The 15,593-nt window shown below is 46.7% G+C and overlaps 1 protein-coding gene across 1 annotated transcript in view; it reads right to left on the bottom strand.

Annotated features, from left to right (window-relative positions):
• Positions 1–10,596, bottom strand: part of LOC142578960 (P protein-like) — a 367,306-nt gene extending 356,710 nt beyond the window's left edge. Inside the window, exon 1 of the mRNA XM_075688702.1 lies at positions 10,047–10,596. Coding sequence (XP_075544817.1) covers positions 10,047–10,463 — 417 coding nt within the window. The 5' untranslated portion in view covers positions 10,464–10,596. The remainder of the gene's footprint in view (positions 1–10,046) is intronic.
• Positions 10,597–15,593: the final 4,997 nt, after the last annotated feature.

Raw genomic sequence — 15,593 nt, 5'->3', positions numbered from 1 at the left:
GCATGCGTGTGTGTGCGTGCGTGTGTATGTGTGTGCGTGCGTGTGCGCGCGCGCAGTTGAAACTCGATTTAACGAAGTGATGACCATGCTCGAATTCTTTCTTAAATCAGCAAGTTCGGAAAATCTAGTGAGGGATTTCTTCCGCCCTTTGGAATCTAAAATTGTAACGTAGCGACACCCAAAAGGTACCACGGCATTGTATTTGACGCGAACACACGCCTGCGCGTGTAAAAACTCCGTGAAAGCGGCCCAACTACGGTCGCATCTAGCGCCATCTGGTACGTAAGAACGCTAGCGACTGCTGAGCCCGTTGTTCCGCGCATGCGCGCGGCGTGCAGCCTCGTCAAAATAAAGCTAGGGCCGTGGCTAGGGTGGCCAGATGTTGTAACGCGATAGCGTTAGTGCGCACGCTCGAAGAAATTAGAAATCACAGCTTTTTTACTCATTTATTTCTGGAAAAACTTCGTTAAACTGGGTTTAATGTAAGCCAGTTCGCTATTGCGGGTTGATGACAAGATTGAACCTTCTGGGTACTTGCCGGGAAATGAATATTGGAATGGAATTCGAATGGACGCATTAAGGAACTGAAAAAGACAAGAGAGGCTGCGACGTCTCGTGCCTCAGAGCCAAGAAAACTGTGTGCCTGGGCGACGTATACGAGACAGGAAGTCACCAAGCGCGCCCTCTGATGTGGAAAGTTTTTTTCCTGCCAATGTATACCGGTGAAAAAGAAAAAAAAGAGAAGAAATTATGCAGATCCAACGCGCCTCCTGGAATCTATGTGAAGCGAAGCTTTCTTGAAGTGGTTAATCAAATCCTAAACATTTTGCCATTGCATGCCTGCGTCCTTGGCCTAAAAAAAAAGTGGCGCGCCGCCCGGCGCGCCAGTTTAACAGCTGCCAGGGCGCGGGTGTGTTCGCTTTAAAAGAAATATATTGTGACATCGGGCACCAACAAACGCTGTATTGTTTGTTGGCGCCACGCCTATTTGCCGAGGAAGCTGCCGGGGAGGCAGGCCTGCTATCTTCCCGGAGATTTCGTCTCCCCTGCGGGGCGGGGGGGCGTACACTCTCCCCGATAAGACTTGGCGACGCATTGCTTCCACTGAATAGAGGCTTTCAGCTGGGCGCTCACATCGCCCCGCTTGCGTCATCAGGTATACGTCACGGGTGTCGCTTCCCTCTGGGCAACAAGCGCTGAAGCTTCGCAGTGCCAAATGCAGCGCTGTAACACACAGCCTATAGCGAGCGGCGGGCACAGTTTTCAGTAGCGCATACTGCGATTTCGTGTCACCAATTTACCCGATCATGTCAAGGCACACTTTTTATGGCTCTTCACAGGACAGGGAACCAACATGCGAGGACGTATAGTAGCGCATGCGCTATACCATGGCTGCAGGCGCATCGGGCCAAGCCAACGTTTATACAGGCGCGCGTCTGTTATCGTCAAATGTGTTGTGCCACCTTCGTAGCCTCCCTACCGGACGGTGTCAGCATATTTTAGTTGTACACTAAAACTGTCGCAGCGCCCCCTGGTCAGTGCCGATTCCCCATACCGCGCCGGTTCTCGCCCACCGCAAGTTGGTGACGGGTCGAGACGAGACAGCGATGTTGGTTAATCACACATTCGTCGCTATAAGGGCATTTGACAAAACAAAAATGTGCAGAAAGCGTCAAGTATGATTGTCAATCTAAGCGAACAGCCGAACACATCTAGAGAGAGAGCTGTTCGCTTTATTAAAGGAATGATGTGCTCGGAGGCATGTATTTGTGGCAGTGAGGGAACTTGGGTGGCGTTTGTCGTTTCATTACGTCATTCTGTAAAGAACAGAACCGTTAACCAGCACATCTGTAAAGGTAGAGTGGGTGGCTGTACGCATAAACTGATTCTTCATGCGAGCGCCGGTAAGGCATTTCATGATCCTCTCCCTCCGGAGCCATCTATCACAGCCTCCACAAGGGGGAGAGGATGGCAGTGAAAGAGGAAGGCTCATATCATCGTAGTTTCATTGGTTTTGTTTCAATTTTGCTCCGCGAGACCGCTGGATAAGGGATATAAATTACCTTGGCTTGAAGTGAGCGTTTGCTATGCGTTCATTCCTTATCTACTTCTGAAGCAGCGCAAATAAGGCGAAAACGTAGAAACAAATACATATGACAGGCGCTGACTTGTGCACTCCTCTCTGTTTTTTCGTCCTGTTTTGCGCTGATTCAAATGTTAGCATTAACAAATTCGCCCAACCATGCACACTGCTTCTTTAATTTCGCGTCCTTCTTCGTGCTGCTCGTCCGTCAGTATGCAATTCTATACCAGCCCGCAGAACCAGCCACACCTGACACGCTTCTCTCTCTCTCTCTCTCTCTCTCTCTATATATATATATATATATATATATATATATATATATATATATATATATATATATATTATTTCCTTTCTTTTGGGGGGGGGGGTGCGGCGTTTTTTTACCTTAACAGAACAATGCATCGGTTTGCAGAAGACATTGTCCTGTTCAGCAACACTGGGGATCAATTGCAACAAATTGTTGAGGTTATCGTCGTCGAAGATTATTACGCAGAAGACAAATATAATGTTCAATAGCCTGCCAAGGGAATGAGAATTCCTTATCGTATGTCAGCCTCTATACTCTGTGCAGAAGTACGTTTATCTAGGTCAATTACTCACAAGGGACCCCGATATTGGCGTAATAGTTCTGCGGAAACCCACAAGGTGTAGAGAAGTAATTAATAAAGGCAAAATGAGACATCCACCCAAATGCAGCGAAGTGCCACAAAGGAAGGCCATACGGGTTCCTCGGAAGAAAAGCTTCGCAGCTGAAGAAAAATTCATCCTGGTCCGGGACTCGAACCCGGAACCACCGCCTTTCCGGGGCAGCCGCTCTATATACCATCTGAGCTAACCAGGCGGCAGGCAGATGGCAAGCGAAATCGAATTTATCAACAACTCAGAGGCAAAGGCAAGTGTTTGAGGTAATAATTGTGCGGAAACCCGCAAAGTGGAGGAAAGTAATTAATAAAGGGAAAATAAGACATCCACCCAAACGTAGTGAAGTGCTACAAAGGCTGGTGACATATATATATGAACACGGAGAAGTAAACAACCTTACCCGCCGTGGTTGCTCAGTGGCTATGGTGTTGGGCTGCTGAGCACGAGGTCGCGGGATCGAATCCCGGCCACGGCGGCCGCATTTCGATAGGGGCGAAATGCGAAAACACCCGTGTGCTTAGATTTAGGTGCACGTTAAAGAACCCCAGGTGGTCAAAATTTCCGGAGTCCTCCACTACGGCGTGCCTCATAATCAGGAAGTGGTTTTGGCACGTAAAACCCCAAATATTATTATTATTAAGTAAACAACCAGCAAACAAGCCAGCAAACAAGGACACGAACGACAACGTAGCGGAAATTGCTTGTAGTTCCTAAGTGATTTAATTGAATCGGCACATGAAAGGGCCATCGTAGTTTCTCTTGTATCTATACTCGCTCGGTAACCTTCGCACGCATACAAAACATTTGTTTTCTTCCACTAAACCTCAGTTGCGAATGCCGCGCTTCTGTGTTTTACCTTAATCTTGCATCGTGTCTGCCCCGTTACTGCTAATCGTGTTTGCTGTAATGAGCTGTCGCATAAAGAAGTTTCGTGGTCAGAGATAAACGTAATAAAAGGACTATGATAATACGAATGAAAATAACGGTAAGTATGTATATTTTGACTGAAGAAACCTTCCAAAGAAACTTTTGTTGACTATAGCCAACAAACGTTTATGTCGTTATAACGACATAAACTTCAACTGAGATTAAGGAAATGAACCCCATAAAGCCTGAACACCGTTCCACATCAAAGAAAATGAAAACATCCTGTTCGCATTAATTTCTGGTCATGGAGAGTGCATTCATGCAAAAGAAAGGAATATAATGCTACCCAAGTAAAAATGAATTCGTGCGGTAAATCATTCATTAGTATGATTTGCTGAACTATCCACAACTCTCTCCAGCGCATCAAAAACGCTACTGCAGGCCCTGCGATAAGCTTCCATCGCTCAAATCAGAATATCGAGGTATCAAGTAGACCGTATAAAATATTGTCACGTGGTGGTGACGTTGAAGAACACAGTAGCAATACTGTGAAAGACAAAACTAACTTTTATTGGGCGAACCTGTGCCCACAAAAACAGGTTACACTTATCGCACAACGATAGCGGCGAACACGGTCGGCGATCGTCGAAAATCTGACGAGCGGCAGGGTTGCCAGGTCCAAAATGTGAAAAGTAGCCAAAATATCTCGGAAAGTAGCAAGTAAAGTAGCCAACCTTGGCCACATACAGAAATGTAGCCAAAAAAGTAGCCACGTTATGGAAAACGTTGGATTTTCATTTATTATGCAACTCTGAAGACATTATCACAGCCAACACTTAAAGCTGCTTTTAGTAAATGTAGGAACATACAAAAAATATTATGAAACGTGTATAAATGACAACAGCTAAGAGCGCTTTGATCAGCATGTAATATGACTAGAATATTATCACAAATCAGAATCACAGCTCCAGTTCAGGTGTAAATGTTTGAGTTAATCTTGGCACACATTTCTCGAAGAATGTCAAAGCTCGAAGCATCCTCGAGCGATCGCTTTCGCGATTATTTACGTGCGATATTGCATCTTGGATATCGCTATTGCATATTGCATCGGACGCGTCGCAGGTCTTTTGTTATGCTCTGCAAAGTGAGATGCCCAGTCGCGCGAAATCTTGCAAAAGTGATCGTATTCCCGAATACAGCTGTATGTTTTCAAGCTGGGAACACGTAAATGGACCCAGCCGTCCGTTGCCTACAAAGTATTTACTAAGGTAATTGCAAATAGAATCAGGAACACCTTAGACTTCCGTCAACCAAAAGACCAGGCAGGATTCCGTAAAGGCTACTCAACAATAGACCATATTCGCACTATCAATCAGGTGATAGAAAAATGTGCGGAATATAACCAACCTTTATATATAGCTTTCATTGATTACGAGAAAGCGTTTAATTCAGTCGAAACCTCAGCAGTCATGGAGGCATTGCGGAATCAGGGTGTAGACGAGCCGTATGTAAAAATACTGAAAGATATCTATAGCGGCTCCACAGCCACCGTAGTCCTCCATAAAGAAAGCAACGAAATCCCAATAAAGAAAGGCGCCAGGCAGGGAGCTACGATCTCTCCAACGCTATTCACAGCGTGTTTATAGGAGGTATTCAGAGACCTGGACTGGGGAGAATTGGGGATAAGAGTTAATGGAGAATACCTTAGTAACTTGCGATTCGCTGATGATATTGCCTTGCTTAGTAACTCAGGGGACCAACTGCAATGCATGCTCACTGACCTGGAGAGGCAAAGCCGAAGGGTGGGTCTAAAAATTAATCTGCAGAATACTAAAGTAATGTTTAACAGTCTCGGAAGAGAACAGCAGTTTACGATAGCTAGTGAGGCACTGGAAGTGGTAAGGGAATACATCTACTTAGGACAGGTAGTGACTGCGGATCCGGATCATGAGGCGGAAATAATCAGAAGAATAAGAATGGGCTGGGGTGCGTTTGGCAGGCATTCTCAGATCATGAACAGCAGGTTGCCATTATCCCTCAAGAGAAAAGTGTATAATATCTGTGTCTTACCAGTACTCACCTACGGGGCAGAAACCTGGAGGCTTACGAAAAGGGTTCTACTGAAAATGAGAACGACGCAACGAGCTATGGAAAGAAGAATGATAGGTGTTATGGATTACTTGAATTGCGTGCAAGGACAGTATATGCGTTCGATAGCGGAAGACTCGCTGCTGCCGCATGTAGCGTTGCAGGGTCGGCACATGACATACAAAGTGTGTTATTGTTCTCGAACAGACCTCTAGCCCTTCCCTTCAAATGCGGTCGCTACTTTCCGATACACTTAGTTTGATGGTCACGGATTTGATGTGGATCAAACGCATCGAACTCTTGGTCAGCGGCATTTTTGGCATGCAGTGTGGTAAGTTCTTGAGGCTGTCTGTTTAGGACCGTACCAGGCTGCTATATTACGGAGGGTCCGCAAGAGCGAGTCCAAGTTTCCAAAGACATGTCTTCCTGCACGCACAGGACTGGTGCGCCCGCCGTGGTTGCTTAGTGGCTTGGGTGTTAAGCTTCTAAGCACGAGGTAGCGGGATCAAATCCCGGGCCGCGGCGGCCGCATTTCGGCGAGGTCGAAATGAAAAAAAGAAAAGAAAAAACGTGTAACCTGCAATAGGTGCACGTTGAAGAGCCCCGGCTGGTCAAAATTAATCCGGAGGCCTCCACTGCGGCGTGCCGCATAATCAGATCGTGGTTTTGGCACGTAATAGCCCAGGACTTAATAAAAAGGACTCGTGCCCCTGCCGCTTTGAGTGGCTATACAGGGTTTCCCAGCGAACTTTAGCCAGAGTTTAAAAATGTGCAAATGTCACGTAGCTGGACAGAACAAAGGTAAGGCTGTTTACCGTCGCTTGGAGACACTCAAACTATTTTTTAAATTCCGCATAATTACTTAATTAGTCTTAATTAATCAACTTATCAAATATTATAGTTACATGAATTGTGTCAATGAGAAAATTGTAGAGTGATATGAAAAACTCGCGATGCAGCTTTCTGTTCCTCAATACGTGCTACATAAAAGTGTTTTTCCGATCGTGAAAGAAGCCCGCGGATACACGCAAAGCGCCTCGAGCGGCCAGTCGCGCGGCAATATTAAGGATATAATGCGATTAGTTCAGTTGGCCTGGAGGAGTAAAGTCGGTCGGTGCAGTGATTCGCTCCAGCTGCGCAAAGCGTCTTCGACGATGTGCACGTAAGATGCAGATCGCGGAGGTGATCGTCGTCTTATCATATAGGAAAAGTGGGGTATCGCGCGATTAAGCGTTCAATGAAAGGGGGAGATACCGGGAGAGACAGTCTGAATTTTTATTTATTTATTTATTTATTTTTGCCTCTTCGTGGCTCCCTCACAGAGAGCATTCGCGAAAGACAACGGCGTCAAGTGCTGCTAAGACAAATGTCACATTATGCGTTATTTGCAGCCACGGAGAAGGTCGTAACGAAGTTATGTAGGCCACTAAGGGTGTTTAGAAGACTAGACCGGCGGCGTCGTCACCTAGACATCATATACACGTCACATAGCTCCATTTCTGTGCTGGGCTGCTGAGCACGAGGTCGCGGGATCGAATCCCGGCCACGGAGGCCGCATTTCGATGGGGGTGAAATGCGAAAATACCCGTGTACTTAGATTTAGATGCACGTTAAAGAACCCCATGTGGTCGAAATTTCCGGCGTCCTCCACTACGGCGTGCCTCATAATCAGAAAGTGGTTTTGGCTCGTAAAACCCAATAATTTAATAGTTCTCTCTCTCTCTCTCTCTCTCTCTCTCTTCTTTTTTTTTTTTATTGGACACGGCAAGTGATCGTTCGCGTAAAGCTGAACGGTGTGGGACCAACGTGCGATGGACTTTGCATCCTGTGCTATGGTAGCTATAGGCAAAGAAGATCCACCGACCAATCAGGGCTTATATATACCATGCCGTTGACTTTGGATATTTTGCTATGGTAGCAAGGCAAAGAAGATCCCAGAAAGATCAAAAGAAGAATCAGGGCTTGTAAATACAGCTCAGTGCGTGAAGGGAGCATGGTAAATGTAGGAACGCGCTGATATACCAGATGTTCACCACCTGACACCTGATGACGGTGCCGTGGCGCGGACGTCTCATTATCGGACTCGTGGGTATGCAGCGACGCGAGCTCCGGCAAACAAGAAGTTGTAATCCAATCCGGCTTATCACTGTTACTATAGAAAGCCTGTCACAAGCGGGTCGAAGACGATGACAAGGACAAAAAAACGAGGTTATCTCGGCTCGAGACATGTGCCTGGCAAATATTAGTCCGGATAGCATGCGGAGCAGAAAAAGTCGAAGTCGAGGTCACAAGAGCGGTGTCAGTTACGGCGTATACAGCTGTTCGTGACCACTCGAAGCTCTTTGAGCACAAGGACGTACTGGCGGAAATTGGTGGCGAATCGGGCGTGTTGGTTATATGTTGACATCGTGGAAGCGAAACAACCTGAATGGAGCATGTCCGATTCTTTCGTGCTCTACTCCTTTTGCACTGTTTGGTTCGTAAGACTTGAACAAGGACTCACGTTTTGAATACATGCACAATAAAAGATCTAATGATTCATTCATGGTTTCAGCATTCCAAGGCAGCACTCGGTTTGCGAGACGCCGCGTGGTAGGCTCAGGATAACATTAATTTTACTGCCGACGGTTGAATAACATGCGCCTAAGCCTGACCTCATCGCGGCTCGAAATCGAAACCGCAACCTCGTGTTCAAAAGCCAAGCGTCACGTATAACTATCGAGCCACAACGGTGTGTCCTAAACAACTTGGACGCACTGGGCAACTAGACGGCGAAGACAGTGGTGACAAGGCGTACAGTAGTGAGGGCTCGTTGAATTTCGCTTCACTTTCGCGCAGCCAGTCAGTAATGGGCAAAGATACTTTGGAATTGCATCATGAACGATACAAGATACTCAAGCGACAAGTATTTGAGGTACAGGTACAAGATACTACCGCAATTATTGTATACGATGCGATATTTTTCTTTTGTATCTTAAGATGCTTCGATGTATGCATTCTCAAATTTCTCCATATATTTATATAATGTGGCAGCAAACGCGTATGCACAAAAATATTTGCTTGGAAATTTGTTAACTCTGACCAGCCTTGTTTCATTTGAATGAAACGTCTGTTACCTCAAAATTTTTGTCTTTCTTGCCCAAAGTATATTTTAATTCCGAAACAATGTATTGGGGTTGTTTTAGCTATTTAACATGAAAGCTCTTTATACGCTGCGCTGTCAGCGGTTTTTACTTGTCGCTTTTGTAATTGATGAGAGTTGCTGCTCTGCTTGCCGACCAGCAATAGCGGATCACCATCTAATTACGAAAACGTCAATATGAAGCCACTGTACGACGGCGCAAATACCACTGTGGAGTTTTGCCTTGTCCAGTATTTTATTCATGTCGCTTAGTGGCAGCAGTATCAGCTTGAGAGTGGAGTTCAGTCAATGTTTATAGTTTCGCACGTTGATGTTGCGATAGCCCAGTATCTTGTATGTGAACATCCACGATGCATTCTTTCATGTGCCGAAAATACAGACACTGATAAGTCTTGCCGGTCGTATCATGATACAGATACAAGATACCCTCTAAGATAGTATCTAAGATACACGTATCTTCTATGCTGCCCAGCACTGTATATATATATATATATATATATATATATATATATATATATATATATATATATGTATAGACGTTAGCACACAATACACACGAAACAAAGAACGCCGGACACGGCGCCAGTACTCTGTTTTTCCATCTCGTGTGCTTACGTCCCATTTTCGTCGCAAGCACAATCAAACTGAACGCTACAACGTTTCTCAGTTCAACACTTGTCAAAATCGGATCTACGTTCCACAGATTTCTCGACGCTTGGCAAGCACCGGTATAGTTGTACAAAAGGAAATCATTCTGGAGTTTCACGAGCCAAAAACGCGAGCTGATAACGAGACACGCCTCCGACGGGCCTCTGAATAAATTTTTGACCACCCGGACTCTTTAAGGTGCAACCCGCCGTGGTTGCTCAGTGGCTATGGTGTTGGGCTGCTGAGCACGAGGTCGCGGGATCGAATCCCGGCCACGGCGGCCGCATTTCGATGGGGGCGAAATGCGAAAACACCCGTGTGCTTAGATTTAGGTGCACGTTAAAGAACCCCAGGTGGTCAAAATTTCCGGAGTCCTCCACTACGGCGTGCCTCATAATCAGAAAGTGGTTTTGGCACGTTAAACCCCAAATATTATATTATTATTATCTTTAAGGTGCACCTGAATCTAAGTACACGAGTGTTTTTTGCATTTGCACGCACACCCCGCACCACCACGTCACTCTCGAGGCAGGACCTACAACCCGCATATACGTGCGAGCATCGCCGTAAACTCACCACGGCGAACACGACGATGAGGCTGAGCACGCCGGTCTTGGCGCGGTTGAGCCATAGCTGTCTGGGCGAGACCTGTGGCTTCTCCTCGTCGACGACCTCGGCGTCCGCCTCGGGCGCGTCGTCGCGGCTGCCCAGCGACGAGCAGCGGCGCGGCCGGACCCCGGTCGCCGGGAACGCCAGCAGCGGGCTTGTCTCGTCCGGCACCGCGAGCCGGCAGCTCTCCGTACGATCGCTCAGTTCCATGCCGTCGCTCAACGACGACGACGCGTGGTCGGCCGATCGCGCAACGGCGCCCGTGGTACTCCGCACATATTGCACGCTGACCGATGCAGCTCTGTCGAGAGCGGCCGATAAACGAGCAGCCGGTCCCTTGATTCTGCTCCCACTGATGCCTTCGCCGGCCCGTGCGGTCGCCATTGTTTACGGTGTCGAGGGTGTCGATAATCACTGCCCTCCTCCTTTTGGCTCGGCAGTCCCGCAATCGACGTGGTCCGAGGCACCAAGACGCCGGACGAGAACCTTTGGTCGGACCCCGCCGCCAGTTTCTTTCCTGCCCCTCCCCCCCCCCCCTTTTTTTTTTCGGTCTCCTCCTCGAATAACGTGAGCACCAGTTCCCGAGGCACGCCGAAGCGGTGAAGGGGGTCAAGGGCGCGATATAAAACGAGTTAAACCTAGCAAAAAAGATAACGAATCGATGAACGACTGCCGCGCCGTTCTTCGATAGTGAGAAGAAGAGGGGGCCGTGGGTTATCGCGCTGAGTGAGCCCGAAATGCAAGCGCAGGAATATCCTTGAGTTCTCTAAATGACAAATTCTAGCGGACGCAAGTGTCTCATACGCACCGAGCTGGGCGGAGCTGGAAGGCGTACAGTGGCACGGCAATTCTTTCGCCGAGCTAAAAATCGCTTTCTTATCGCCTTTCTGTGTTTGTATTGCACCGGCACCTGCAATGTCTAGGTGAGATTGGTCCGTGAATTTTGCTACCCCCCATTACATCTCTATTCAGAAACATATTCTTCGGCGGCGATACGCAAACAGCGCGCCAGATGTTTTTTTTAGTAATGGTGAATACAAGGGCTTTGAGATCGACATGTGCACTTTACGCCCAATTACGCCTACAATTACGCCGCCAATAATGTTCAGCTTCCTCTTTTACGGCATGGCAGCGTTCGCTGTTACGCGACGTCGGGCCTCTCGCTTTATCTCCAGATGCGCTCGACGCCCCAACTAAGGATGTTCCGCTCCTTTGTTCTCACAACACCGCAGCAGTACGTGCTACGCCGTGATATAGACCGCTATGACAAGATATCGCAATCGGATTATCAGCAAGAAACAATGAGCCGATTAAAACAGCTACACCGTCCTCACTCGCCACTGATACGGTATATAAGCCGAAAACAAGTGAAAGCTATGTGCGTCGGCGCAAATGCTGCGATCCTGCTGATGAACTATGCGTGCAACTGCATTGGCAAGCGAAAATGACAGACGCACAAGCGCATAAACACGCCCATTCACACACACACACCCATACGCGCACACAAAGAGGGTCGTTCTCGCACTTGCCTTTAATGTAACAAGCAAGATTAAGACGCGTAGGACGGAGTCAACGTGCACAGGTGCTGACGAGGTGCACTGTCGACAACGATAAGAATTTCCACGCGGACGTCAACAACCACGGCAACAGTAGCTCTTCATAAAAAAAAAAGAGGGAGAAAAAAAAATGTAAAAAAAGACGGAGAGAAATAAAAATGAAATGGAAAATAGAAGCGCGAAAGAAACAGGACGAGAGGAGTACACAGGACTGCCGTCTGCTTCCAACTGAGGTTTATTGAAGAAACGTGAAATTTATAAGTCTGCAGCACGAGACCAGCATAAAGGGCACCGCACGCATGACAAAGCAACCAAATTTCAAAGGCACCAGGACTCCCCCAAAACGATCACATGCATTGCCATTCACCACGAGAGTACCGGGCGGCCCCGCATACCACGGAGCGATTAGAGGCAACAGCGACTGTCGCACCGTACAACGCAATTGCCTCTAAATAACGTGGTATATAGGTCAAAGCACATGCGCTGACCCACCAACTAATAAGTATATGTAAAAACAAATCTTAAAAAAGGAGATGGTGCGCCGGTAACCACGACCAGGAAGGAGTAAAAACTAAAGACAAGAAAGACAAAACCAACCGATGGTACTTGACTAAAAGGTATATGAAACGTGAACACTACATAAAACCATAATGCTTAAGGAACGAGGGGCTGCGTCAGTAAGCAGAGACATACACGAACAAAAAACATGGACATTGCTTAAAGCGCGAGTTGCGGCGTCGTAAATTTGGACATTACACATAACCTTCCAGGAAGACGAACTCTTTGTCGTTAAGTGCATTGATATTATTGTTGTTGTCGTTATTGTTATTGTTTTTTATAGTGATCATGTTTCATATAGATATTTTTAGTCAAGTGCCATTGGTTGTAATTTTTTTTTGTCTTTTGTTCGGTTATTTACTCCTTCCGGGTCGAGGTTACCGGCGCAGCATCTCCATTTTGTCTTGTTTTTACGGATTTTTATTATTTGGTGGGTCAGCGCATGAGCTTCAACCTACCTTCAGGTATTTTTGGAGGCAAGCATTGTGTGGTGCGATAATCTCTATTGTCCCTAATCACCACCTCTGATATAGTGGGCCGCACGGTTCTGTCAAGGTGCACGCATCACTATGGTGTGTGTCTCTTTTTCTTGAGGAGGGGAGGGGAGGTGTTCTGCATGGTGTCTTTGACATTTGGTTGCTTTATCATGAAGGCGACCCCCATGCTGGTCTCTAGCTGTGCTTATAAATTTCACGTTTCTTCGATAAGCCTCAGTTGGAAGCGCCAGCAAGCGCTGTGTACTCGTCTTGTCCTGTCTTTCTCGCGCTTGTTTCTCTTCTCAGTTATGAACCAACTAACCCAAGAAAATGTTCTACTAAAAATATGAAGCTGTTACCTCGGAGCTGACTCTCGAAGTGACACATGATCTGCGCATACAACGATGTAAGAAAACTAATGTAGTGTAAGTAGTTGAAATTGGACGCCGCGACCACAAAAAAATTTAAAACAAAGCGCGTGTTCACAATGATGATAAAAAAGAAGAAAGTATCGATTATGTATGTTTCAGAAAGTGACGTAAACACCGGTGCATACACATGTGGAAAGTCGCCGTCGTTGCGATTGGTGGTGCGTTCCGTTGAAAAAGGGGGAGTCTGAGAGATCAGCGAGTCAAGATGAAGTCGCGAAGCCAAATTCCTAAAATTAAATTAAATTATCCGGTTTTACGTGCCAGAACCACTTTCGCATTACGCAGCACGCCGTAGTGGAGGACTCCAGAAATTTTGACCACTTGGGGTTCTTTAACGTGCATCTAAATCTAAGTACACGGGTGTTTTCGCATTTCGACCCCATCGAAACGCGGCCGCAGTGGCCGGGATTCGATCCCGCGATCTCGTGCTCAGCAGCCCAACACCCAACGCCAAATTACGTTCTTGTCGATGATTCTTACATTGTCCCAATCGATTACGTGGCTATTCGCCTGTGCGTGTTCGGCCAGCACGTTTGACGCAACGGTAATAAAGTATTCAGGAGTAAAACTAATTTAGGTATTGACACTGCGTCCAAAACTCAACCAGGTATTGTTCACCGATCCTCGTACATTCCTTCAAACATGCAGATACAGGTGGTGACACGACAAGAGCCCCACTATAGAGCTACAGCAGTATAGGCATGTGCAGGGAGGCTTCAGGTCCGCCAAGCTGCAGCGGCTATATTGCTGCAGGTGCTGCAGGATCGTTTGGCGATGTGGCTTGTGCGCAATCTTAAGTGTGTCATGTTACGAAAGTATCCCAGCAACTCTTATCAAAGAAAGGGTTGGAATTCCTGCTTATGCGTAAAACATAATAGTTTTTGCCTAGTCTACAAGTGAGCTGTACTATCATTTGCTCTGCTACCTTGTCAGTAGGCACATGCATATATATATATATATATATATATATATATATATATATATATAAAGCGAGACAAAAAAAGTGAGGGTATAAAAGTGACGTCCGTCCCGGAAACGTTGTTGGAAGTTGGCGCCTGTGTTTGTCCGTTTTCTCTTCTACGCCCTTGTGCTTCTTGCGCTAGAGAAAAAAAAACTGCAAAATGTTACACCAACAAGCCCAAACATCTACCCTGATGGACTTCATTTCCCACGCAACGGGCTCTTGTGTGTTCCCCGGGATCCGTGCGGCACCGTGGTCCTCATCGCTACAGCCGTGTGTAGTGCGCGAGCAATTGGCTTTTGCATTAGAGAAAAGTTCTTGCCAGAAGACGTTCGAAGCCTGTTCGGCAGCTGACTGCCGTCCTACGGACATGCGCAACTAGGATTCTGAAAATTCTTCGAAAAGAATGGCTTCGCCAGGCGCGGATATACCGGACCAACCTAAGCGTGCAAATGCACTTGAACCATACACGGCAAAACTTCAACTTCCGAAACACGTGCGTATGGCGGACAAAGTCGCAGAAGGATTGTGGTAGCTTCAGGTTAGACATCTGCGAGACCGTGTGAAAAACGACCACTGTACACCTACCTGCAAGGTTCACGTTGACGATGAAATTCACCTTCCTGGTGGAATCCGGAAAGTTCTTGCACGTGGACCGACACTCGCCGTAGAAGTCATGAGGACCAGGCCAAAGCAACTTTCCCTAGTGCGTCAAGTCTCCCGACTAGCACCGGAGGACGAAGCAGGCAGAGTGATTACCGATGGCGTAGGCGCTTTAAAACGCTGTAAGCCTCAAATTTCAAGGGTATATGTACGTCGCGTAGCTTCGTATTTAGTAGATAATTCGTTGTGTGTAGTACCCGCCGACAGGGAGGGTGGGTTTGCAGTCATGACTCACGAGTATTTCTTCTCAAAGGCTAACGAAGTCATCTCAGGCGTGTTTAGGCAACATAAAAGCGTCGCATTAGCTGAAGTCTAAGCAAAAGCCATTGAAATGTGCAAAAAATGAATCTGAATGAGGTTCTAAAAAGCAATGAGAAGTACAGCGGGAAATGTTTAGAGGTACTTTTTAGCGCGAAGACACACAAAAATAACGACCCCTTTAGGGTAATTGTGTCTGGGAAAGGGACCTGGCAGAAGGAAATAGCCGCCTATCTGATAACAAAACGTTCAGAATAAGTTTTAGAATTTGTTAAAGTGCACTCTGACAAGGATCAGGGCGTATTCTCTACTGACATAAAAGACCTTTATGACTCTATTCCTCAATCTGACCTGCTCAGCTGCGTTGAAGAAAGCATTGTTGAATTTGGTGCAGTGCGGTTTTGCAATGAAGCCGCAACTTCTGTTCAGAGTTATTTAGCATTACTTAAGCAACACCTAACCTCAACGTTTATATAGTGGAATAATGTTTCGTTTCTACGGAAGCAAGGCGTATGTATCGGGTCTTGTTTGGCATCCATCCTCAGCGACCTGTATCTTGCAAAAGCAGACAGTTTGGCAGAGAGGCTTAAGAGAACCTCAGTGTACAGGGC

This window comes from Dermacentor variabilis, chromosome 4, assembly GCF_050947875.1.
Source record: "Dermacentor variabilis isolate Ectoservices chromosome 4, ASM5094787v1, whole genome shotgun sequence".
NCBI lineage: Eukaryota > Metazoa > Arthropoda > Arachnida > Ixodida > Ixodidae > Dermacentor > Dermacentor variabilis.
The sequence above is the reverse complement of the archived record's forward strand: the minus strand, read 5'-3'. Positions and strand labels throughout refer to the sequence as shown.